Source organism: Candoia aspera, chromosome 6, assembly GCF_035149785.1.
Source record: "Candoia aspera isolate rCanAsp1 chromosome 6, rCanAsp1.hap2, whole genome shotgun sequence".
NCBI classification, from domain to species: Eukaryota; Metazoa; Chordata; class Lepidosauria; order Squamata; family Boidae; genus Candoia; species Candoia aspera.
The window spans coordinates 30,904,549-30,926,864 of record NC_086158.1 but is presented as its reverse complement, the minus strand read 5'-3'; the positions used below and the strand labels follow the sequence as shown (position 1 = coordinate 30,926,864).

At 37.7% G+C, this 22,316-nt stretch overlaps 1 protein-coding gene across 1 annotated transcript in view; it reads right to left on the bottom strand.

Moving 5' to 3' along the window:
- Positions 1 to 367: 367 nt before the first annotated feature.
- SPHKAP (SPHK1 interactor, AKAP domain containing) overlaps positions 368 to 22,316 on the bottom strand; it is an 82,817-nt gene continuing 60,868 nt past the window's right edge. The window contains exons 4-13 of the mRNA XM_063307779.1: positions 21,368 to 21,427; positions 18,710 to 18,844; positions 17,079 to 17,334; positions 10,424 to 14,100; positions 7,932 to 7,949; positions 7,489 to 7,721; positions 6,012 to 6,098; positions 3,238 to 3,290; positions 2,971 to 3,155; positions 368 to 681 (exon numbers count right to left, since the gene is read on the bottom strand). Coding sequence (XP_063163849.1) covers positions 538 to 681; positions 2,971 to 3,155; positions 3,238 to 3,290; positions 6,012 to 6,098; positions 7,489 to 7,721; positions 7,932 to 7,949; positions 10,424 to 14,100; positions 17,079 to 17,334; positions 18,710 to 18,844; positions 21,368 to 21,427 — 4,848 coding nt within the window. The 3' untranslated portion in view covers positions 368 to 537. The remainder of the gene's footprint in view (positions 682 to 2,970; positions 3,156 to 3,237; positions 3,291 to 6,011; positions 6,099 to 7,488; positions 7,722 to 7,931; positions 7,950 to 10,423; positions 14,101 to 17,078; positions 17,335 to 18,709; positions 18,845 to 21,367; positions 21,428 to 22,316) is intronic.

Sequence of the window (22,316 nt, the reverse complement as noted above, 5' to 3'; positions counted from 1 at the left end):
ATATTGTTTCTTTCTGTCCTTCAAGATCTTATTCTGCTGCCCAGGAATAGATTGAAAGCATAACTACATAGAATTCATTGATAGACAACTGGTATTTGTCAAGCATTCTACAAATCACTAGGGCAGTTGAACTATAAATACGAAGTTTTTAAAAAATGATTTTTGTTTCTGAGATTCCAGTTATTAGTTAATACACATAGCTGGCAGATTAAGGAAAATGTCTTTTTCATTCAGATTTTGTAAAAATGTTGTCACTTAAATGCATATCCTATTCTTTTCAAGAGTGATACATTCATAATTATAAAGTCCCCCATATAATAATAATTTACTCTGGGTCTTTGCTTCTCTCTTCCTGCCCTGACCTCCCTCCTCATTTCCCTTCTTTGCACAGCTTTGGAACAGGGTCATGATATAGCGGCAGAGTTTCTGATTTTCAGCTCAATTTATGTGTTGAGATTTTCAATAAAACAGGGCCACTCACAGATCACTGCCACTTAAAATGGATTAAAAATGTAAATAAGGTCTTTAAGAAGGTTTCTATCCTAGCTCAAGAAGCCAGTCAAAGAGGCTCAGAGTTGGCTCTCTGCTTTCTTCATGGAGCTTGCAAAACTGTACCACAGCATGAAAGATATCACCCACTTTCCAGCACTTCTGGTGGACAAACTGCACAACATCTAAAAACTGGAAGAAAAAAAAAACAATTTTTAGAGAAGGTTTGTTCCAAGATGTTTTTCCTTTTTCATTTTAAGCTAGGAGATCTACACTAGTGCACATTAATTCACAGTTTGATTATTCAAAGCAGTTGCACCAAATGTTGTGCATGTACTGTATGAGCTGGCCTAAGTGGATGGTCACTGACTGCAGACTGATAGCCACCACTCATGTTGACTGCACTGGTTCACATTTAGCTATTGATCACTCAGCTAGTGATGACTGATGACAAATCAAACAACATGCATTTGTTAAGGAATCTTGAGAAGCACATACTTGCTAGAAATGATGATACTACTTAAATGCAAATAGGAAAAATAAATGGGATGTACTATTTTCCCTACAGCTGACTCTGGTGAATTTATACCAACAAACTGGGTTGTAGGTCTCCAGAACTGCTCAGATGTTTTTGTCAGTGGAAATTAAATCTAAAACATCCAATACCAAATCTCTATTTCAGTCATAGAGCAGCACAAAATCTAGAAAACCATGCTTTATTCTACTGTGCATCAATTGTGCTTTCATTACTTCCTCCTAACATTTTGTTTCCTTTGCACTTCAGACAGCTGGGAAAAATCTACTAGCTACATTGCATTGTACTACGCTACACTACATCATCATATCACACTACTTTTCTTTGGGCTTAACATGATTTTTTTAATCTTTCTGAGTTTTGCAATCAATATCTAATTACTATTTTCTGTCTCCATTGCTTTCCTGAACTATTTGCTATCAACACATGGCATTCTAACCTTAAACATGCAATTTAAAGATGTTAAACTAGCAAGTGGATTTCCAAAAATTATCTTGCAGGCAAGATGTGTTTAATCTTCCTTGCATGTGTTTTAGTAATTGATTCAACTATTTACAAAGCCGACAGCTGTTTTTATGACAGAGGAAAATTGGGCAATTGTTATTGAATCTGCACTTAAATGATGTTTTAAGATTCCCAAATATTTTCCCCATGAAAACGCTTGACAATATGTCAGCTGTACTGAAGGGCAATTTGATTATTTCTTTAGGATTCAGCAGATCCTATTATTTTTTCAGCTATTACAGCAATGATATGCTCCCATTATTTATGCGACACTGGTGTATATTGTACAAACAACTTATTTGCACCATGAGCTTTGGACCACAGCTTCTACAGTCCCTTGCCACAGATCATGCTGCTGGCTTTGAAGGGAGTTGGTCCAAAGCACTAGGCAAGAGGGAGCAGGATATATTTGAAACTTGTACCTCTCACTTTATGTAAACTATCACTTTACATTTGCCTGCCTGATCCACAGCTGTAAATCTAGTTTACAGGCATCATTGTGGCTTACAGTTGTGAATGAACAGATATTTTGGTGGTGGTGGTGGTGGTGGAAATAACTTTTAAACAATACTGAGTAATATGTAAATTGTACTACTGTCAATTTCTGGACTGCTGTCTTGTATGTGCATTAATCAGACACATTTTAGAACATATGAATCAACAAAGTGTAATGTGCAGGCTTGGATACAAGATGTTTGGCTTAAATCCCCAGTTATTCCTGAAACTCATGGTACAGCATTACTATGTCATAATCTTTTGACCTTACTTATATCAGGGTAGTTGTGAAGACAAAAAAGAGATATTTTGTATTTATATTACCTTGAGCTGTTTAGAGAAATGATGGGATACAGATGTGACAGATTTACAGTATTTCAATGGCAAAAACCAATCTTCTTGCAATGCAAAACTAAGAAGAGGGCAAGAGTCTTACAGATGTTGTTGTAACATTTTTTATCTGAAAAGATGACATTCTTATAGTATTTGGGTTCACTTTAAAGTGCTAGTTCTCATGCTTAAAACCCACCATGACTTAGCTCCTGGATACCTATAGGGCTATGGCTCCTGTCAAGATCTGGTCTGTCCCATGTGTTCTTCTGGAAGGGATTAATGAGAGCTGCCATCCGACATGTAGCCTATGGAGGAGGAACCCAACAACATGCCCTCTTTGTAACTGCCCTCATGCTGAACAGCTTACTTCCTCAGAGACTGCCCGTAGTCTTCCTTGCCTTTCTCAGGTTGTTAAAAACCAGGCTGATCCATCGAATGGTACACAGGGTGCCCTTTTAGGTAGATTGTTAGGTGGGGGAGGGTACCTATTTCATTTCATTTCATTTCATTATTTTATTTTATTTTCTTGCTTTGTACACTGCATTGAGTCCCACAGAAAGGGGTGGTATATAAAACAGTGGAATCCATCCATCCATCCGTTCATCCATCCATACCTTTTCAATTCTGTGTTCCTGAGATTTCTTAAAATAGATCGTGGGTATCCCGAGCTCAGATGCAGCAATCCACTGAAGTGTAGCACGCAGTTCTGCATCAGGACATTCTGGTTCCAGGTCCAGGTTTATCACCAAGAGATCCTTCTGTGCATTAGTAGTTTCAACAGACAACCTGGAAACGCATGCTAAAGAGTGAAAGCATTATTTTTATTTCATGAGCCAGATGCTTATGAATTCCCCTGCCTTGTTTTAAAATGTATGACTTACCTTCTATCTTTTCTGGTGGTTTCTCACAGAAAAGCCTTCCTTCTGTTAAATCACTTAAGAAACAAAAACAAGAAGTCAGTGTTTACAAAGAACTTTGGCTCAAAACCTACACATTCTTCCATGAATCTGTGATTACTTCAGATAGAGAAAGAAAAGCCATGGTTTTATTATGAACTACTCAAACAGAAATCTGTTGGTAGAGCAGTGATAGGAATGAGAGATGCTTCCCTTGTGATTTGCTCCCAGGCTTGGTAACTCCTTGCCAAGGGAGGCACATCTAGGTTCTATTTAGTTAATATCTTCTACCAGACAGAGGCATTCTGATTCCGATCAGTCTTTGGGAAGGATTTTACATCCTTCCCTGCCAAAATATTTAAAGAGATGCCTAGCAAACTTAGAGCAAAATTCAAAGCAGCCTCAAATCCATAATGAGTCAGTGCAGTGCAAATGGTCAAGGCAGAAGTTCCCATGCTTCCCCAAACAGTTTTGGAACCTCAGTAATTAACTCAATAACCAAGAAATGCTTATTATGGATTTCAACACTGATTGTTAAGACAACCCTGGATTGTTAAGATTGTTAATTTCTGCTATTCTACATAAAACCTTTTACAAAGGCATCTACACTGGGCAGAAGTTCATTGAATTAAAAATTGATTAATTTAAATATTCGATATTGTGTTTATTAAAAATAAACACAAATGTCCCACTTTTGCATGAAGGGAGAGATCTCTGTGTTCAGGTGTTTCTAATTTGCTTTGTCTTCATTCATATGCATGGTTGGGCTTTAATTCCACTGAATAAAATTGGACTTGAACATGTCTATGTCCTTTTGAATTGCATCCTAAATATATACAGTATTGGATATGGTAGAGCTTTAGCCAATAAAGTAGTTATTGGAATGTAAGGAGTTTGTAGGACTGAGATAAATATACCAAGGTTGGCCATGTCATTATAGGCCAGTGGTTCTTAAACGGCGTAATTTGGCGTATCATGGGGGTAATGGAGCAATTTGTAATTGTTCGTGAGTTGAGGATGCAGTCTGGGACAGCCACTGCCAAGACACTTGTATAAAACAACAGAGTCTGGGTTTTTTTGTTTTTGTTTTGTGGGAGTAATGACATTATTGAACACCAGGAAAAGGGTAATTGGGTCAGAGTTTAATAAGCATTGCTATAGGCCATCCATTTATAAATGATACAATTTTCTAGGTACAGTAGACTATATAAGCATATTTCACACACCTTTTCAGAGCATTAATGCTTTTAAACTAATGTGATAGAAATAAACCCAAACAAGAAAATATGTTAAAATGTGTGCATCATGTTAATTATCTTTTCATTTAGAACTTAACAACTTCTTGTTCTTCATCTTAAATTAATTGAGTCTGTTCTGAACAAGCGTAAATTGTTGCTAAGAGATATCCTGGGTGAGATGAATGCAATGCATTCATAGAGGTTGAAATGCAGAGGAGGGCTGCCCTCAGAATGGACAGATTTGACCAGTATAAAGTAGAATTATTATTTCCCAATATTTGGAAAGGATACTTTAGTTGATGCAATCTAAAGTGGTTGCCTTTCTTTTTGCAGCCAGATCATAGTGCTAGTTTATATTCAGTCAAGCATGTCTCCACTACCAGTTTCACAAGCATCTTTACCAAACCAGATATCCCCCATCCTATTCCTATGCATCTGATTTTCCTAAATGAGGAACTTGCAGTTCTCTCTGCTAAATTTCATTCTGTTATTTTCAGCTAATTTTCTCTAACATATTAAAATTATTTTGAATTTTTTCCAGGTTTCTAGACTCAACTATTCACTCAGTTTTGTGTCAGCTGCAAATTAGATTAGCATTACTTCCACCTCTTTACCCACAAAATTACCCACAGAGGTGGTTATGAATTCTTCTAATAGGAGGACCTAGAAGACCTTTAGCCTGCAGTTTAGAGGGCAGTAGGCAGTCAGACACCTGACTCACTCAGCACAGGTAGCTGCCAGTTCAGATAGCAGTCAGTCAGAACCAGGTAAAAGGGGTGAGTAGTGGAAATGGGCATGACTCTTCAAGAAGGAGCACTCCTGGCAACTGCCTGGACCAGGCCCTGCAGTTTTCTTGGCAAGATTTTTGGGAGTGGTTTGCCGTTGCCTTCTTCATAGGGTTGAGAGAGAGTAACTAGCCCAAGGTCACCCAGCGGGCTTCATGCCTAAGGTGGGACTAGAACTCACGGACTACCAGTTTCTAGCCTGATGCCTTAACCACCATACCAAACTGATTTTCCTTTTCATTGTGTTATTGTAACTTGTATGCTGTCTTGACAATAATTCAAATAGAAGTCTGGGTATCACTCTTCAAAATAAACAAATGTGTTGCTAGATAAGAACATGTCATTACTGTAGACAGCTCCAGCAGAAAGAAAGAAGTAGCTATGTACCCTTATATAATAACTATCAGACGATAATGTTTGGGAGGTGAAACACACATGAACTGATTTGTGCGCAAATGTATTTAATACGCATGGCACAAAGTTAATTTGCACTTAGTATACATTGTAATATTTATGTGAAAGAGATGGCTATTATTTTTACTGAAGAGTAATTATCAAACTTGTAATAAGCAACTATAGGTTACATTGTCACTTGCAAGAAACAGCAACTGGAAAGCACCAAGATAAACAATGAAGCTTTGGAAAAGTTTGCCACATTCTACACACTGTGAATGATTTTTGGTTGAAATGAAATGGTGTTTCTGTAGGTCAGATGACCTCCTGAACAGCTACTTACTTAAATGCATGAGAAGATGGCATGTTTTCCTGATAAATTTCCAGATCCATAATGTCAAGACTGCTAGAGGTACTGCTGTTGCCATTGCTGACGATGCAAAAATTTTCATATTAATGCTAGTCTGCCCCAACATGCACTTGAACACAATGTGAAACCAAAGTGACAGGCAGAACTGCTACTTCTGTTTATCAGAATGAGGGCATGTCATTCTTGTTTACTCAGCAAACCATTATTAGCAGAACAAAAAATAACTGGTGAAATCATGTAAACTGATACGGTGGCTATACATCTAGTGATGTTATGTATTACTAAAGAAAGAACCAAATCTGAAGTATGTGGTTTGAAATGTAGATGTGTTTTCAGCCTAGGATAGCAAAACATCCTTTATAAAGGGTGATTTATGCATGCAAATGCACCAATTGATATTGGCAGCAAAAATGTGAGATGCATCATTTAAGAGATATTGCTTTGAAGGTGATGACAGGAGACATGGATATTTGATAATATTGGATCAATGATGGTTGTTTTATGTACTGTATGTTCCAATTATTATTTGATGTTGCACTCACCAAGTAGTTAACAAGTTTATATCAAACTAAGTCTGATCACATTATAATCCTATGAAAGCCTTTAAATATCCTTCCAGAAATTCAGAAACCTCTTATAAAATAAGAGGGATTTCTGCTTGGCAGCCTGACATCTTATATGAATCTGCAACTCCAAATACTTGATTGTTTAGTGGTAGTGAGCCACATCATGTGAATGCTGAAAACAATTAACAGTCCCTTAATACAAATCATCAGTCTTGTTGGACAAATGATCTAAGGTAAGAGCTCAGTGGTAATTATTATTTTTATGAAAAGTCTTTCAACAGTTGTGAATTTATCCACTTTATTTTGGTATCTGTGCCAGCACAGGCTTAGATGTAAATACTTATAAAAAGTGAATGAGCAGTAGGATGAAATATTTGTAAAAAGAATAGATTATCCAAGTTATTTTTTTCAGACCTAATAAAGCTATGTAGATCTACAGATGTCATCCTGAAACTTTGCTGTTGAGACTCACAGTGATGTAGTAAGACTGAAGGGCTTGGCAGAAAAAGACGGCACCTTACAATAGTCATTTGTCCTCCAGACTTTTCTACTCAGATATCTACCCTAATGGTGAATGAGGACTTCATACAGCAGAGCAAAGTGCAAATTACCCAAGTAATAGGTGCAACATATGTGTCAGAAATATGGAATGGAAAAAATGAGCTTGATTGACGCTAATTAGCTTGTCCCTTAGAATTTTTCTTATGGGAATAGAAAGCAATTGTTTTGGATGGGGTTACAATCTTTGTATGATTTCCAAAGCCTTAGTAATGAGGTCTCCTGGAGCTCAGTATGAAAGCTAGACCTCTTTTTGCAAAATTCATTTTGAGAAAACCACAAGCCAAACATTTATGCAGTTTATAGCTTGAAGAGTACAAGGTTACCTCATAGATCTCTCGCTGAGTTGCAAATAGCTGCTTGTATCATCAGGATTGTTTGCCAGCTGGCACCAGCTGCTGCATGTGCTTTCTTCACTGCTGCTAAGAGGGACTGGAAACTCTTCCATTGCTTTAGTCTCCACAGAGGCTTCAGATTCAGGGCAACTATACATTGTCAAACTAATTGATAAAAGAATAGGGAAAGATGTTCCTGATGAAACAAGAATATCCTGCAATTCCTACAGTTGAAATAGTTCCAACTCTTAACACCCTTGTATTAGTCATGGAATCATATTAATCTAATGCAATTTATACTGCCCTTTTTGAAGATGCATATGTTACCGTATCTTTTATCAGAAGAGCTAAAATGGTATTCTGAATTGAATACTCTCTATGAAGTCTCTCATAATGTTTGTGGTCTGGAGTTGGTACCACTATCCCTCCCATACTTCATTATTTTCTGGTCCCTGTCAGATCATTCACCTTTTCCATCTGTTGTTGAGCAATATTAAAGTCAGTTTGCGTCAGTGATGGGAAAATGGGAGAAAGAGCTGCAGATTAGGGAAGGAATGTAATTAAGAGTTTTAAGCAATGTGATCTTTCTTGTTAGGTATTGTTGCAATATCTCCAGAGGACTGTAGTCATTTAACCTCCTTACCCCCCATCTGATGTGAGGTGAGTGGTGATCAGACAATGGGACTATTCAATGGCAATGCCACAACTTATGAACATTCTCTTTATGGCTGCTTTCCTGGGTGTTTATTTGGATAAATTTTAGGTACCATGCATTTGCCAAGGCATTAATCAATAAAGTTGTTCAGCTCTTTTAGGTTCAATCTGCATTTTATAGGTGCTACTTCTGGTTTTTACCACATCTGTTTTATTAGCAACTCCTTATGCTTTTGTTTTGCTTGCTGTTTTTGGTTTTACTGTTACTCATTTCAAAAATGTATAGGAAAGTTGTATATAAATATTTTACTTAATTTAAAAATATGTTTAAAGTGTTTTGTTAAACTTAAAGGAATAATCTCAGAGTGCAGGCTTGGCACTTCTAATAATCTATCCCTGTTCCATGAAAAAATATGTCTTCAGGATCAGCTACCAGCCTTACTGTGTAAGCCACCCAATGACAATGATTAGGCAAGATTGAAAAAGTGGCCAGTTTTTTATGGGATGATAAATGTCTTGTATGTCTACCCATGACTGAAGTAATTTGAGCCATCAGTTCTAGCTCAGTTATCTGAATGTTTGGGAAACTTCAGTCTCCAGTGTTAAAAGAGTATTCCACATGAAAATAAAATGAAGTCGTCATCAAAATATTTTTCTCATCATACAGTTTGCAAAAAAAGTTCTATGCTGCAGTCTAACTTAAATGGAAAATATCATTTTGTTGCTGCTATTGCTAAGTGACTATGAATCAGAAATCCTTGATAATTTACTAGAAATGACCCAATCTATAAGTAGATCCTAAATTACATCTGCCCACCTCTGCTATTCAAACAGATTCCACATAAATCCCATGTAGCAGCGATAATGATGTTTGTGGAGGAGAATTGCTGCTGGAAAAAGCAACGCTCTCCAATCTGCCTTTGACTCCAATATTTTCTCTGACCTACTAACTCATCTATTCATATTTCCCACCAGTGCCCTCCTACCCGCCTGACTCCTCAAGATTTTCCTTCTGCTCCTTAAGCATGAAGATAGGCAGTGGCAGTAGTGAGGCAAGGAGGATGGAAAGATCATAGGAAAAGGACACTTCCTGCTTGCTCCTTTAGTTGGCAAGCAAGAAACAGCTGCTGTTTACAGGATGAGCAGCCAGGAAAGACATGAGGGGAGGGTTGACCCTGTGCACTTGCTGCTGTGCTTGGAAGAGGAGGGGCAAGGAGGAAAAAGAGACTGACTTGAGGCAGGACACTCTGCTTTTCATCTTGGTGGTACCAGTATTGGACTGAAAGAGTCAAAATGCTGGATTGCCACAACGTCTTCCTTACTGCTGCCCTTCCTGCCTCCTGAGTGTGCAGCAACATGTGCTCTGGTATCCATGCTCAATATTCAGCAGGCTAGCTAGTCATCAGGCAGCCACCAAGAAACCAAAATGTTTTATTTTTTACTTCTTCATCCTGTTTCTTGGATTTTCTTCCCTATTTTCATCCTTTCTTTCTGTATCTGCTTCCTTCTCCTTGCCATCTCTAAGCCATTAAAGTTGTTAATTATCCCCCTTCTTCTATCCCTTCATACAGTTAGCTGTTTTCATCCCCTTGCTTGTTCTTCATACTTCTAGGATTAACTTTTGTAGATTTGTTTTCCTGTTTCCTCTTTCCATACCATCCTGATTGCTGGTTTGGTGGATGATGAACTAGGCTGCCTACAACTCCCCAACATTTCTGCATGCAATATTCTCTGTTGCCATTGTGGTAAAGGTACAGTTGAAAGTGAGTTGCTCTTCCCTTTTTCTGAGTTACTTTGTTATGGCTAAGAAGGAATGTGTGATGATATATGTATGTGTATAACACCTGTATGTATGTATGTATGTATGTATACATGTATGTCAGAGAATAGGGAGTGTATGAAACAGCAAGTCCTGAGTAGTTAATTAATATCTATTAAGAGTATCAAATTATGTAACTATACTACATTTTCAATTGTTAATTTTCTTGAACCCACCCTCTTTTTTGTCATGACTCCACTTGCCATCTTGAAGCATGGCCCAAACACACTCTGGGCTCAATCAAAGTTGAAGGATTTGCAAGACTGCTTCTTTACTTCTTTGCATCTTGCCTTCCTGGTGGGGCACTACTAGTTTGTCTGCCGCAGAGCCTTGTGTTCTTCATTTGGGGAATGAAACTTACCCATGGCTTTTTGAGGAAATTAGGTGTGGTCCTGAATCGGCATCCATGGGTTTTCCTTTGTTTAGATGTTCTCTTGTTTTCCCAGAGGTAACGTGAACTTCATTTAAAGGCTCCGAGGCATTATCAAGGTCTTGTCTTTGATCTGTTTCGATCTGGATTAAAGGCACTTCCCTTAGGCAAGAAGAAGAGCTTGTGTGTTTTATAGAAAACAATTCAGGGAATGAGGCCTGCTGTTCTTTCTCATCTAAATATATTCTGTCTCCAAAAGGTTTAGATTTGTTTTGCATCCCTGCTGGGATATGGCTGCTTTCTGTGACATGATCTTTCTTTGTGGAATCTTGGTGGATGGCAATTAAAGTTTTCCCACTTTCAACAATATTTGCAGCAAGCCTGTGTGCATATTGCTGAACATGTGGTGGAGAGTCATAAGGATGCTGGTCAGGCTCTGCAACCTCCCCACTGTCTGCAATTATTTTATTCTTGCACATTAAAGCTCTGATGGAATTTGCCCAGGTCTCATGAATGAGCATGTCAGTTACCTGGTCAGTCCTACATCTTTGGTACAGGTAAGAATCTGATTTACAGAGCCCTGAAGAGGATGCTGTGCTGACTGGATATCCACTTAAGGAATCCTGGTGGCCACTGCGAGAAAAGCCATCGAATGAATTTGCTTTAATGGGCATATTTACTGTTAACCTAGATGTTGAGGATCTGCTATCAGGGACTGAAGATTGCCTGAAACAAAAAGATGATCGTTGGGAGGGAAGTAATAAGCTGCTGCTCCATTCCTTTGCATTCTTAGCAGAATATACTTTTTCTTTATGTTCTTTTTCAATTTCCCTTAACATATATCTATAAAACTCTTCTGTTATGCTTTCTGTGCTTGACTGTTTGGATGGGCAACTTGGCCTCACGTTGAGGTGGCCATCCTTTTTGGTGACTTGTTGCAGCGCAGAAGTTATAATGTTATTTGCATTTTTCCCAGCATAGTAGTCAAGTAATAAATCAAACTCTCGGCCTTCAGTTTCCATCTGGTTGACCATAAATCTTGAAAACTCATCTGTAATGCTTTCACAACTGGACTGCTTGGAGACTGAACTAGTTCTGCTTATTGGCTGCCCTAAAGTATTTATAAGAGCCAAAGTATTTGCAGACCCTTTAGAATCCAAGTCCTCCTCAGGAATGCTTTCACAGCTGGATGCATTGACTCTATTCCATCTGTCACAATGGAGCCTATTTCGAGGATGGTTTGGACTCTGCCATACATTATCAGCCACAGAGAATTCAGCTAAATTCATAATTTTAGCAGCTGCTTCATTTGCAAAGTTATTGCTCAAATCAAGGGTGTCATCAAGGTTAATGGAGTCATCCACTACCCTATTCATAAGCCATTCTTTTAGTTCAGGGTGCTCATCAGTTTTTCTTTTGATCTCACTAAGTCTAGGTGGCCTATGTTTTCTCACAGTTGATCCACTGGATTGGGTTTCCTTTTTCCTTTTGATAGATCGGCATGGCAAAGCCTGGGGCATCAAATAATCACTTCCTCTTTTCCATGCACAGAACCAAGGCTGCTTGCCATTTGAATTATCAAGGCAAATGGCAGCAATTTCTGTTGCCATGGAAACCACTGTTTCTGCCAATTCTTCTGCAAAATCTGCTATGCAGTATTTATCTGCTGGATGCTTCAAGTATACCAGAGGTCGGGTAGGCAGAAAACCTTGATTACCCAAGAAAGGCACACTAAGCTGGCTTTCATCATGCCATATTGCATCACACATATACTTTTCATGGTTTTCTGTTGTTATGGAGACATTGGAAGTTTGAAGTTCTTGAAGGCTGCATTCACTGCCAGGTGTCAAGTTTTCTCTGCCACTAAATGGATAGAGTTCTTTCTTCATGTGATTGCTATTAGGATTTATGGGCCTGCAACATTCTTTTGTAATTCTTTTTAAATACCTTTTCTTGGAAGATGTTTTTCTGGAGGGTGAACTCTGAGCATTAACTGTAGATAGTGAATCTACAGAGTGTGTGGTAGATTCCAAGGCATTTGACACAATTTCCCCTTTGATGTTCTTCACCAAATTTGTCATGAATACACCATCCTTGTCATGGAAGGTGCTGGTGGGCTTATTATTGTAGCAGCTTGAGGACTGATGCAATACATCACTTGTTGCCTCTTTTGGTTGGCAATCCATTACCTGTTTGCTAAGATTATCTGCAATGAAAGTATTTGAACATTCATTAAGTTGTGCAATGTCATTCATTTTCTTGCAGGTGAAGTATAATACATTAAATAGCAGCTGATTTGCAGTTGCAGTAAAAACATCTTGTGTACTTTCTGAGCATGGATCTATGTTCCTTTCTGAGCATAGCTGCTTCTTTCTAACTTCTTCCACAGAATGCCTGAGAATAACATTAGACAAATTCTGAGCAAGTTCATCAACAATGACTTCATCCAGAAGGGTGGCTGAGGGCTTTGTTGCAGCCTGAACAATTTTTCCATTTACAGACTCCATAAATTCTCCTATAGTTCTGTATGCATCAGGTCTGGTTAATACTAGAGACACCTCTTTGAACAATGCTTGTGCAATGCTATTATTCAGATTCTCCATGGTGCTCCCAATGGCTATGCTACAATGGAGTGTAACAGCTGCTGATGTCTCAGCTGCAGATAAAAGTCCACTTGAAGTTACAGGATACTCATCTTTCTTTTCACCAAGTCCATGAACAGCAACTACATTTGCCACCTGAGCCATATCTGAAAGGGCAGGTGGAAATGAGTAATCCACAGAGATACAATTACTATTGGCACTTTGGGAAGTTTTTTCCTCCAGTTCTTCATTATCACTCACAGTCATTGTAGAGCTCATGGATTCATGTTCTTTGAACTTTTCTGCAGCATGTGGACTTGAAATGGTACCAATGACAGTAGCTGCACAGGCCAAAGCTACTTCCAAAGTATTCTGAGTGTTTTCTCTGGGACTATTATCTTGGAACCAATCTGCAGCATCAGAAGAATGTTCAACTTCTGACCAAGTACTCATGTTAGACCCAGGCCACTCAGTCATATTATCAGAACCTTCTGGACTCTGAACAATAACAATCTTTGGAAGTACATTCCATGAGTGGCAAGCCATCTCATTCTGTGTTGCATGTGCTGTTGAAGTTAAGGAGTTGCTGACAGAGATGCTGAGGGCAGTTTCTTTGGCAAAAGTTGACTGAGACAATCTAATAAATGCATCTTGCAGGACAGACTCTGCCAAATTTGTAGCAAACTGACCTGTAGGAGCTTGATCATTTTGAATGAGAGGATGAGGTGTTCTTTCAACTCTACAGTCTAACATACCCAAATGACTTTTTTGTCCTGCAATTATATCATCCAATAAAATCATTTCCTCCTTAGCTGTTACAGTCAAAGATACATTTTCTGATCTGTCCGAGTTGTTGTTATCATTTTTGGAAAAGTCTTTCTGATCATCAGCACTAGAGAGTGGCTTAAATTTCCCAGCTGTAGTATACTTTCCAACTTTCCAATTAAGCTGCTTAATGGCTTCATCTACAGTTTGTAAAACATTGTCTTCAGTTTCACTATTATATTCTTCATCAGATGACCCTGAAGTTCTAGTAGAAGCTGTGCTTTCATGACTAATGCAGCTTTCTTTTAGGAAAAAGGGCGATTGGGCCCTTTTACAATGCAAGTCTTCACAAACTTCCTCTCTGTACATTTTGAATTCAGCTGCAGGTTCTATGGCACTCAGATTTTCCTCACCTGGAAAAGGGAAACAATACATTAACTTGCAAAAACAGTCAGTCTCCTGAACAGTGGGAATTTCCAAGTATGATGAAAAGGAGAGAAAATCACCCTGTAGAATTGTCAAATCTCTCTCATGAACGATATTTTGAATATGTAATGACATGTGGGTTTTTAAAAATCTCCTGTTATGTTGCATTTAAAAGATATGCATGAATAAACACTGAACATAATCCGCTCCTGGGTACAACAGACCATTAAGAATTTCCATTCAGACCCCTAGATAGCAGGTACCAGTATTGGGCAGCAGTGATATAGGAAGAGGCTGGAGGTAGGTGATCACTTTAGTGATAACAGTAAAGGCATCAGTCCATATTGCACAGGAAAAGGCCACTCCTGTATTTTCCCAAGAAAACCACACGGATACACAATACAAAGGGATTGACAATGTACTGCAGATGATGGCCCACTCAGCTAGGATAGCACTCAACATGCTATTGAGGAAGAGCTGAGGAGAACTAATGATGTTTATGATACAGCTAGGCTAAAACCTTTAGGATGTCCTAGTTGTTGATGTTGCCATGGAGGAAAAGAAAATATGAAGCTTCAAAGAATTACAGTGGGAACATGAAACCTAAGAAGCTTCAACATGGGAAAGCTCAGTGAAAATGAAATGAATAAACTATGCATTGATATCTTAGGCATCAGTGAATTGAAATGGGAACCTCTGGTCAGAACATCATACTGAGGATATGAAAAACAAAGAAGAAACTATGTTGCTTTCAGTCAGGAAGGATACAACAAAGATGGTACCTAGGTAGAATAAGGTCAATGTCTGAATAATATCAATAGAATTTATGGAAAACCCTTTAATATGACAGTTATCCATGTTTATACTCAGTCACTGATGCAGAAGAGGAGGAGGTTGATGAGTTGTATGGTCAATTTGAATCTGAAATTGACACAACACGCAATGCAGATGGTTAGAGACTGGAATGCCAAAGCTGGAAATAATGAGAAAAATGGAGTTGGACTGTATTTCCTGGGAAACAGAAATGCAGCAGAAGAATGACTTGTCAGTTTCTGCCAACCCAATTATTTCTTCATTGCTAACATAGTCTTCAAATAACCAAAATGATACCTATATACATAGACAACCAGATGGAATACACAGAAATCAAATTGACTATATTGGTACAAAGAGGTAGAAAGACTCAGTTATAACAGCAAAGATGTGGCCAGTAGCTGACTGTGTAACAGAGTACAAACTATTCACGTGCAAGTTCTAAGTTAAACTAAAGTGGGAGAACTAAGCCATTCAGTTTCCACAATATGATCTTGAACATATACCCATGAAAAACATCAGAAATTGCTTTCAACTCCTAAACCTCATTAGAAGGAACCAAGTCAAAGTGGAATTAAGTCAAAGAAGTTGTTAAGGATGAATGTGAAGAGAAACTGCCAAAGACCAAGATACAGAAGAAAGCAAATTAGATGTTAAAAGTTGCTGGGAGTTGGGCGGCATATAAATTTTATTAATAATAATAATAATAATGTTAAAACAAATGGTGAACATTGCTAAGAGGAGAAATAATTTACTAAGAATTTCAGACAGCTGTTCAAAGAGATAAGAAGCAGTATTACAATGGCATCTGTAAGGAAATCGAAGATGGAAAATGATGTGTAAAAACAAGGAAAGTCTTCCAAAAGATTTCCAAACTCAGAAGGTGGTTCCAACTTCAAACTAGTATCCTAAAGCACACAGCACAGATAATAACTCATTCAAAGAAGGTCAAAGAAAGATGGAAGGAATGTACTGAAGTCATGTACAGTACAGACATCAACACAGAAGCTATTCCCTATTTAGAAGAACTGCTAGTAGTAGAAAATGAAGTTATATCAGCATTCTTGTCACTGCCAAGGTTACAGGAATTGATGGAATAGCTACAGAGACATGGCAAGCAAAAGAAGAATAATCAGTACAAGTTCTAACCAGATCATGCTAGCTAATCTGGAGCACCACACAAAAGGCCACAGATTAGAAGAGGTCAGTCTACATTCCCATACTAAAGAATGGAAACTTAATAGAATGTGCAAACGATTGCACAGCTCCCTTAATCTTATATTTATTTATTTATTTATTTATTTTCTATCCTGCCTTTATTATTTTTATAAATAGCTGAAAATACAAATGATCTGCAAGCTTTAGTAATGAAACTTAAGGAGCACAATGAAAAAATGGAACTAAGATTAAATGTAATGAAGACCAAATGAATGACAACAACCAGTTTTAGAATTGATAATGAAGATACTGAAGTGATTAATAATTTAGGATCTTGTATCAACAGTAAGCCAGGAGTCAAGAAATATGCCACAGACTAGCAGTTGATAGATAGCAGTGAAGGCCTTGGAAAAGATATTCAGATGTCGTGAAATGTCTATACCTACAAAGATCACCATTGTGCAGACAATGGTTTTCTCTGTGACATATTATAGAAGCAAGAGCAAAGAAGCAAGAAGCAAAGTTGGACTTTGAAAAAGCAGGACATAAAGAGTATTGACACTTTTGAATTTTGGTGCTGGAGAAGATTCTTGAGAATATGGATAGCCAAGAAAACAAAGAAATGAATTGTAGAACAAATCAATCCAGAGTTCTCACTCAAGGCACAAATAGCCAGACTCAAATTGTCATACCCTGGGCACTTTATGTGAAGGCCTAGCTTTCTTGAGAAGTCTCTAATTTCGGGAAGGGGATAGGAAGGGGAAGAGGATGACCAGGAGTAAGGAGGACACTCATAGCACTCATAACAGTCATAGCTGCACAGTTCAAAGATCTGAAAGGCTAGGTTGGGGAAAGATAATCCTGGAGAAGGTCCATCTAGGTGGTCATTAAAAGTGGACACCAACTTGATGACACACGTCAATCAATCGATCAATCACCTGCTCCTGGGTAACACAGACTGTTATGAATTTACATTCGGGCCCCTAGATGTTACCCTGTTTATATTCCTCATCCTCATCCTCCTCTTCAAAGTGTTCTGATGCTGTAAGAAAATCTTCTTCTATTGAAGATACAGAGCAGTTAGTATCATCCTCTGGCTTCAAGCTGCCAGCCTCTCTATGCAGCTGCTTCTCCTGCACGAGCTCCAGGCCAATCAGAAACTTGTTTATTTCAAAGATGATGCAGCTTGTGTTCTTCCTTCTGTTTCCTCTTGCACACTGAACAAGACAGACATCTGCCAGCCAAGAACACTGGGGGGGGGGGGGTGGAGGAGACAACACACAAGTTATGCAAATAAGAGATAAAAACAAGGAATATTTTATTCATTTTTTCACAATCCCAAGGTATTTCTTGGGTAAAAGTATCACATTCATAAAACCTATAAGATGCTATGTCTATTCTGCTTGAAGGCTACAATCCTAAACTCAGGTGTATGCTTCACTGAACATATGCCTCACGTAAATAGCCAATATGTTCAGGTTATATATGCTCGCATGACTTCATTAAACCTTATGTCAGATTCTGTTTCCCTACTCTACTCCCACATTCATTTTCTGTTTCAAGGTCAAAAGATATTATGTAATGTGAAAGGGGACAGCATCTTAGAATCAAATAAATCTGCCTGGAATAGGAGCCCGATTCTAAGTATAGTTAGCCCTCATACAGTCCCAGTGATAATAATAGAACATTTGATTATCATCCAGTTAAACCTCTCTCTTTTGATAGTACTTACATGGGTACCAATGGCTGGATGAGAGCCTGTGATTATAAATACCCTGAAAAATGTCTATAGTGGATTAGTTTGAACACTTAAAGAATTGCAAACAGTGACATGGTCTGGGGACATTGCCAACCATGGCTACAAATTGGCTGCCCACCTATTTTCTGTGGGTGAGTGGTACTACCTTGTGTTTGTCCTTATAGACATTCATAATTAGAGACAGAAGATTGAATTTAATGTTTTTATTTCACAAAAAGAGACTTGCATTCACAATGGGACCCCTTCAGCTCATGAAAGGATCTTTTATGTGAGAACAAACCTTATTCCATGAATGTAAGCTCCTTCTGTTCATGAAATTAAAACTTTTAATATGATCAATAATCTTGTTTTATTAGAATTGCCTAGATAAGAATTCTTAAAGTATATAGATGCCTACATACAATATCTTCTGCTTCAGCAGCAACCAGGTTTAGAATAAAGTTCATTCAGAACAAATCCCATTAAGTTTAACCATGCTTACATCAACAAAAAAATATGCATAGCGGCGTCCAAATGTGTTTTAGATTATTAGGATCACTATATTGTAGTGCAGTCATATGCAAGCTGATTTTGTGTGTTCAGTTCAAGGGAATTGCATATAATTTAAATCCAAGGCATTGATTTGATTAAAGTGATCATCAGCCATTGATCATACATATATGCTAACTACCCACCTCTATTCATATAGATACCCTATATAATCCTATACAGTATATGTCTGTTCAGTACTAAGTTACCATGGGTTAAATGAGACATACTCTGGCTACTAGTTGGCTAGTATGCACCTCTCTAAGTTTTCTGCATTTATTTCTGAAATATCCACCAGAGCATGAAGACATTTCTAAAGATTAATTTGAAGTTCATACCTGGGGCACTTCAAAATCAGCCTGAAGATTTCCTGAAGTTAATCCACTCAGCAAAATAATTTCATTGTCTTTTGGTGGCTGTACATTCATTGAGGCAATAAGCTTTGGAAGATTTGGGGAGATTTTGACCAATCTCTGAAATATAAGAATCATGATCTTGAGGCAGACTGTATCATATTTATTAAAACAGCCTTGCTAACAAATATAAAATAAAAATGGTTGCTGACTTGTGCTCAGAAATGATTTGAGAGTGAACTTCTCATTGATAGTAAACATAGGTGAACTTTAAAATGGAGATGTCATGAGATCACAGAGTTTCAGCCATCCATTTAAAAATTATTTTTTATTTCATTTGTCATAGAGATGCCATATTTGGATGTCTGATACATACTGGTGCTTGTAAGTGCTACATGACTGATTTGTGCTGATAGAGAAAGGTTGGGAATTATTGGATTAGAATCATGCACAACTTTCAGAAATCCCCCTCTGTGTCTTCATGAATATGTAAAGACAGAGAATAGAACTATGCTAACTAGCCCAACCATCAGTGTTCTTGTGTCTGCCAACACCATGAAATCCATTTGATATTTTTGGGTGAGGGCTGCTTAATTTGCTTCCTTAAATCTATTTTAAGCATAAGAAAAGCTTCTGATTATTTTGGGCTCAGCAGATTTCAGACTTTGTGGATTAATAATAATACTAAAGTTTAATAAAATGCCAAATCCATCAGGTATTGGCACAGAAGGACTTGAAATGAAAGAATGTTGAAGTATTTGTTTTGAGCATCAGGCCTGAACGGTCCTCAATGCCTTTCCACACAATAATTCACAGATTGTACCAAGCTTTTTTTAAATTCAGCAGTTTAATTAGAATGTGATCATAGAATAATTTTGCATTGCCTGTTATTATACAGTTGGGAATCAGAAACAATGCTGCTCTAAATTTACCCTGGAGGTCAAGATCTAAGTTCTCCCATGACTTTGAAAATGTGCTTAAATCCACCATACCAAATATTAATTAATCGTAGAAAAAAAGTCTGATTCATTTCAGTCAACTAGACTTTACCAAGATAAGGAAAATGTTGTTGACACAAGCATGTAGAGGGGAGCATAGGATGTTTAGTAATTAAAATGTTTAGATATGGGGGAGAAAGATAAAAAGTGACAAAAGAACTAGAATATTTAACTAGCTTATATTAAAAAATTAGAAGGGGAAATATACAGTATTTTTCAGGTATTTAAAAGTATGTGTGTATTTAACATCAAGGATCAGACAAAAGGGTTAAGCAGCTTAAAACTATTAAAAATTATTAGGAAATACTCTACTTAAAAGACTGTTCAGTGAAGGAGGTATTGATAGAATCTTTTTCCTTGATGTTTGCCATGGAAATTCTGGGCAATTATCCAATAGGCATTATCTCTACAGAACAGTTTGGATAAAGCCCCTTTTCTAAATGTGCGAATGATGCTGCTGTGAGCCTTTTTGTGCATGTGCTGGATAAATGCAGAGTACCCAGATTGAGAAATGACTTTTTGAGCTGAAGTCTCCACTCTTTCCCACTCTAAATCCAATGACCCTTTCAAAGCTATCTTAATTCTGCAGCTATTGGGATTGGAATGAGATGGCTGCTGATCTTTTTTTTTTAAATAGTCAGGCCAAATAGAAACTGGAAAAGCAGCAGAGCAAGATCTTCAGAATAGAGTTTATTGGCAATTCTCTGCTCCAATGTCTGCAAATGAATTTAGGAATTTCAGAAAAATAGTAATAATAAAAATAAGTCTGGATAGTGGACGTTGCAATACCTGGATATAGCAGAATAGAAGAGAAAGTGGAGAAAATCACAAAATATAAAGACCTGCAAATAGAAGTAGAATGACTGTGGCAAAAGAAAGCAAAGAGAGTCCGAATAGTAATAGGTGTCTTGGGAGCAACATCTGGAGCACCACTTGGACACCATCAGCATTGACAAAATCACCAGTCAATTGCAAAAGGCAGCTTTACTTGGAACAGCTTACATCCTGCAACAATACATTTAATATTATCAAACAACAACATGTGCCTATCCCAGGTCCTTGGGAAGGACTCAATAGGTGGACAAAAATGCCAGATCCAGTCTAAACATCTGGCTGACTGTGCAACCAACAATAATAAATATAATAATATAAAATAGTACAGAAGGAAATCCAGTAATAATAGTAGTAATGGTAGTGTAGCCCACAGTTGCAAGAATAGTGCCCAGTCTGGACAAGGTGATTGGAACTATTTTCTTCTTTGCCAGAAATCTCATTCATTAGTGTGTCATTGAATGCCAGTTGCTTTGTAGTTATGGATGGGATATTTGTAGATCCTTGTGTTTCTATGTGGAGACTACCTACTGGATTGCTGAAATTTCTATTACCCAGATGTGAAACGCAAACAGTTATAATGTGTTTCACAATTAATTGGATTCATATTCCACCTTTCATCTAAGAGGCTCAAAGTAGCACACCTGGGGATATTCCGTAAATGGTCTCTCAATCACAAACATCCTGTGAGATAAGTTGGGTTGTGGAAAAGTGACTGGCTGAAGTCACACCCTGAGCTGCATGGTTGAATGGGAACAATGTTGGATCTATTCCTGCATAAATCCTATTGTTTGTGTATTAGCAAAACACTTGCCTGTTTCATGAATTCACTGTTGTAATCAGCTTTGTCTGCATCCAGATTCACAAAGCATACCTGTAATCAGAGCATGAAAAAGCAAATGAAAAAAGAAGAAAAAGGGCTATAGATTCTAACAGATCCCAGAAAAAAAAATCGATAAACCTATTTGGAGACAAAAAATAAACTCATTTTTCTAAAGTCCTTTTGCAGGATGACAGCTTCTACCATGTAAAGAAGGATTGTCAAAAAGTAAGCAGCTCATCACTTGGAAGAAGCCTGCTGGAAAGAAGGACAGGTAATTAATTAATCTGGAACATAAGAATCTGACTAGCTGGGATTCTCCAATGATCCAGGGAGAATCTTCCCTTCCAAAGAAGCAAGCTGTTATGTAATTTAAGCAATGGGGTTGTCTCTTTATGAGTGATAGCAACTCTCAGTCCATTGCTACTTCTTCTTCTTCTTAGCATTTTTCCCACGCTATGGCAGGGTCCGCTTGTCGGCATATCCGTCCATTGCTACTCCCTGATTTAAATCTAGGTTTCTTCTTTGGATTATGTACGACACAAACTCTAGCTAAGAACTTCTGAAATTTTGCATTATCTGGCTATTTCGATGCAATGAAATGAAAAAATTACAAGCTACTTTTAAATGGTTCTCTGCATTTATAGTATTACCAAGGAGCAGTACTATTAAACACAAAACAACATGAAACAAATTTTGAAAGGAGCTCTGAAATTTCAATGACTGGAAAATGTAGATGACTATTGGATGCACGGTAAGAAATCAGTGGGAGTTAGCTAGCAGAAAGGCACACTAAGTCTTTTCTAAGCAAAACCAAGAACTGTACTGGTTCTCTATTCATTTCTATGCACAACAGAAGTTCCTGCTCTTAACCTTTAAAGCTTTGCAATGACCCAGATCAGCCTTTCTCAATTTTTTGACCCTGGAGGAACCCTTGAAATAT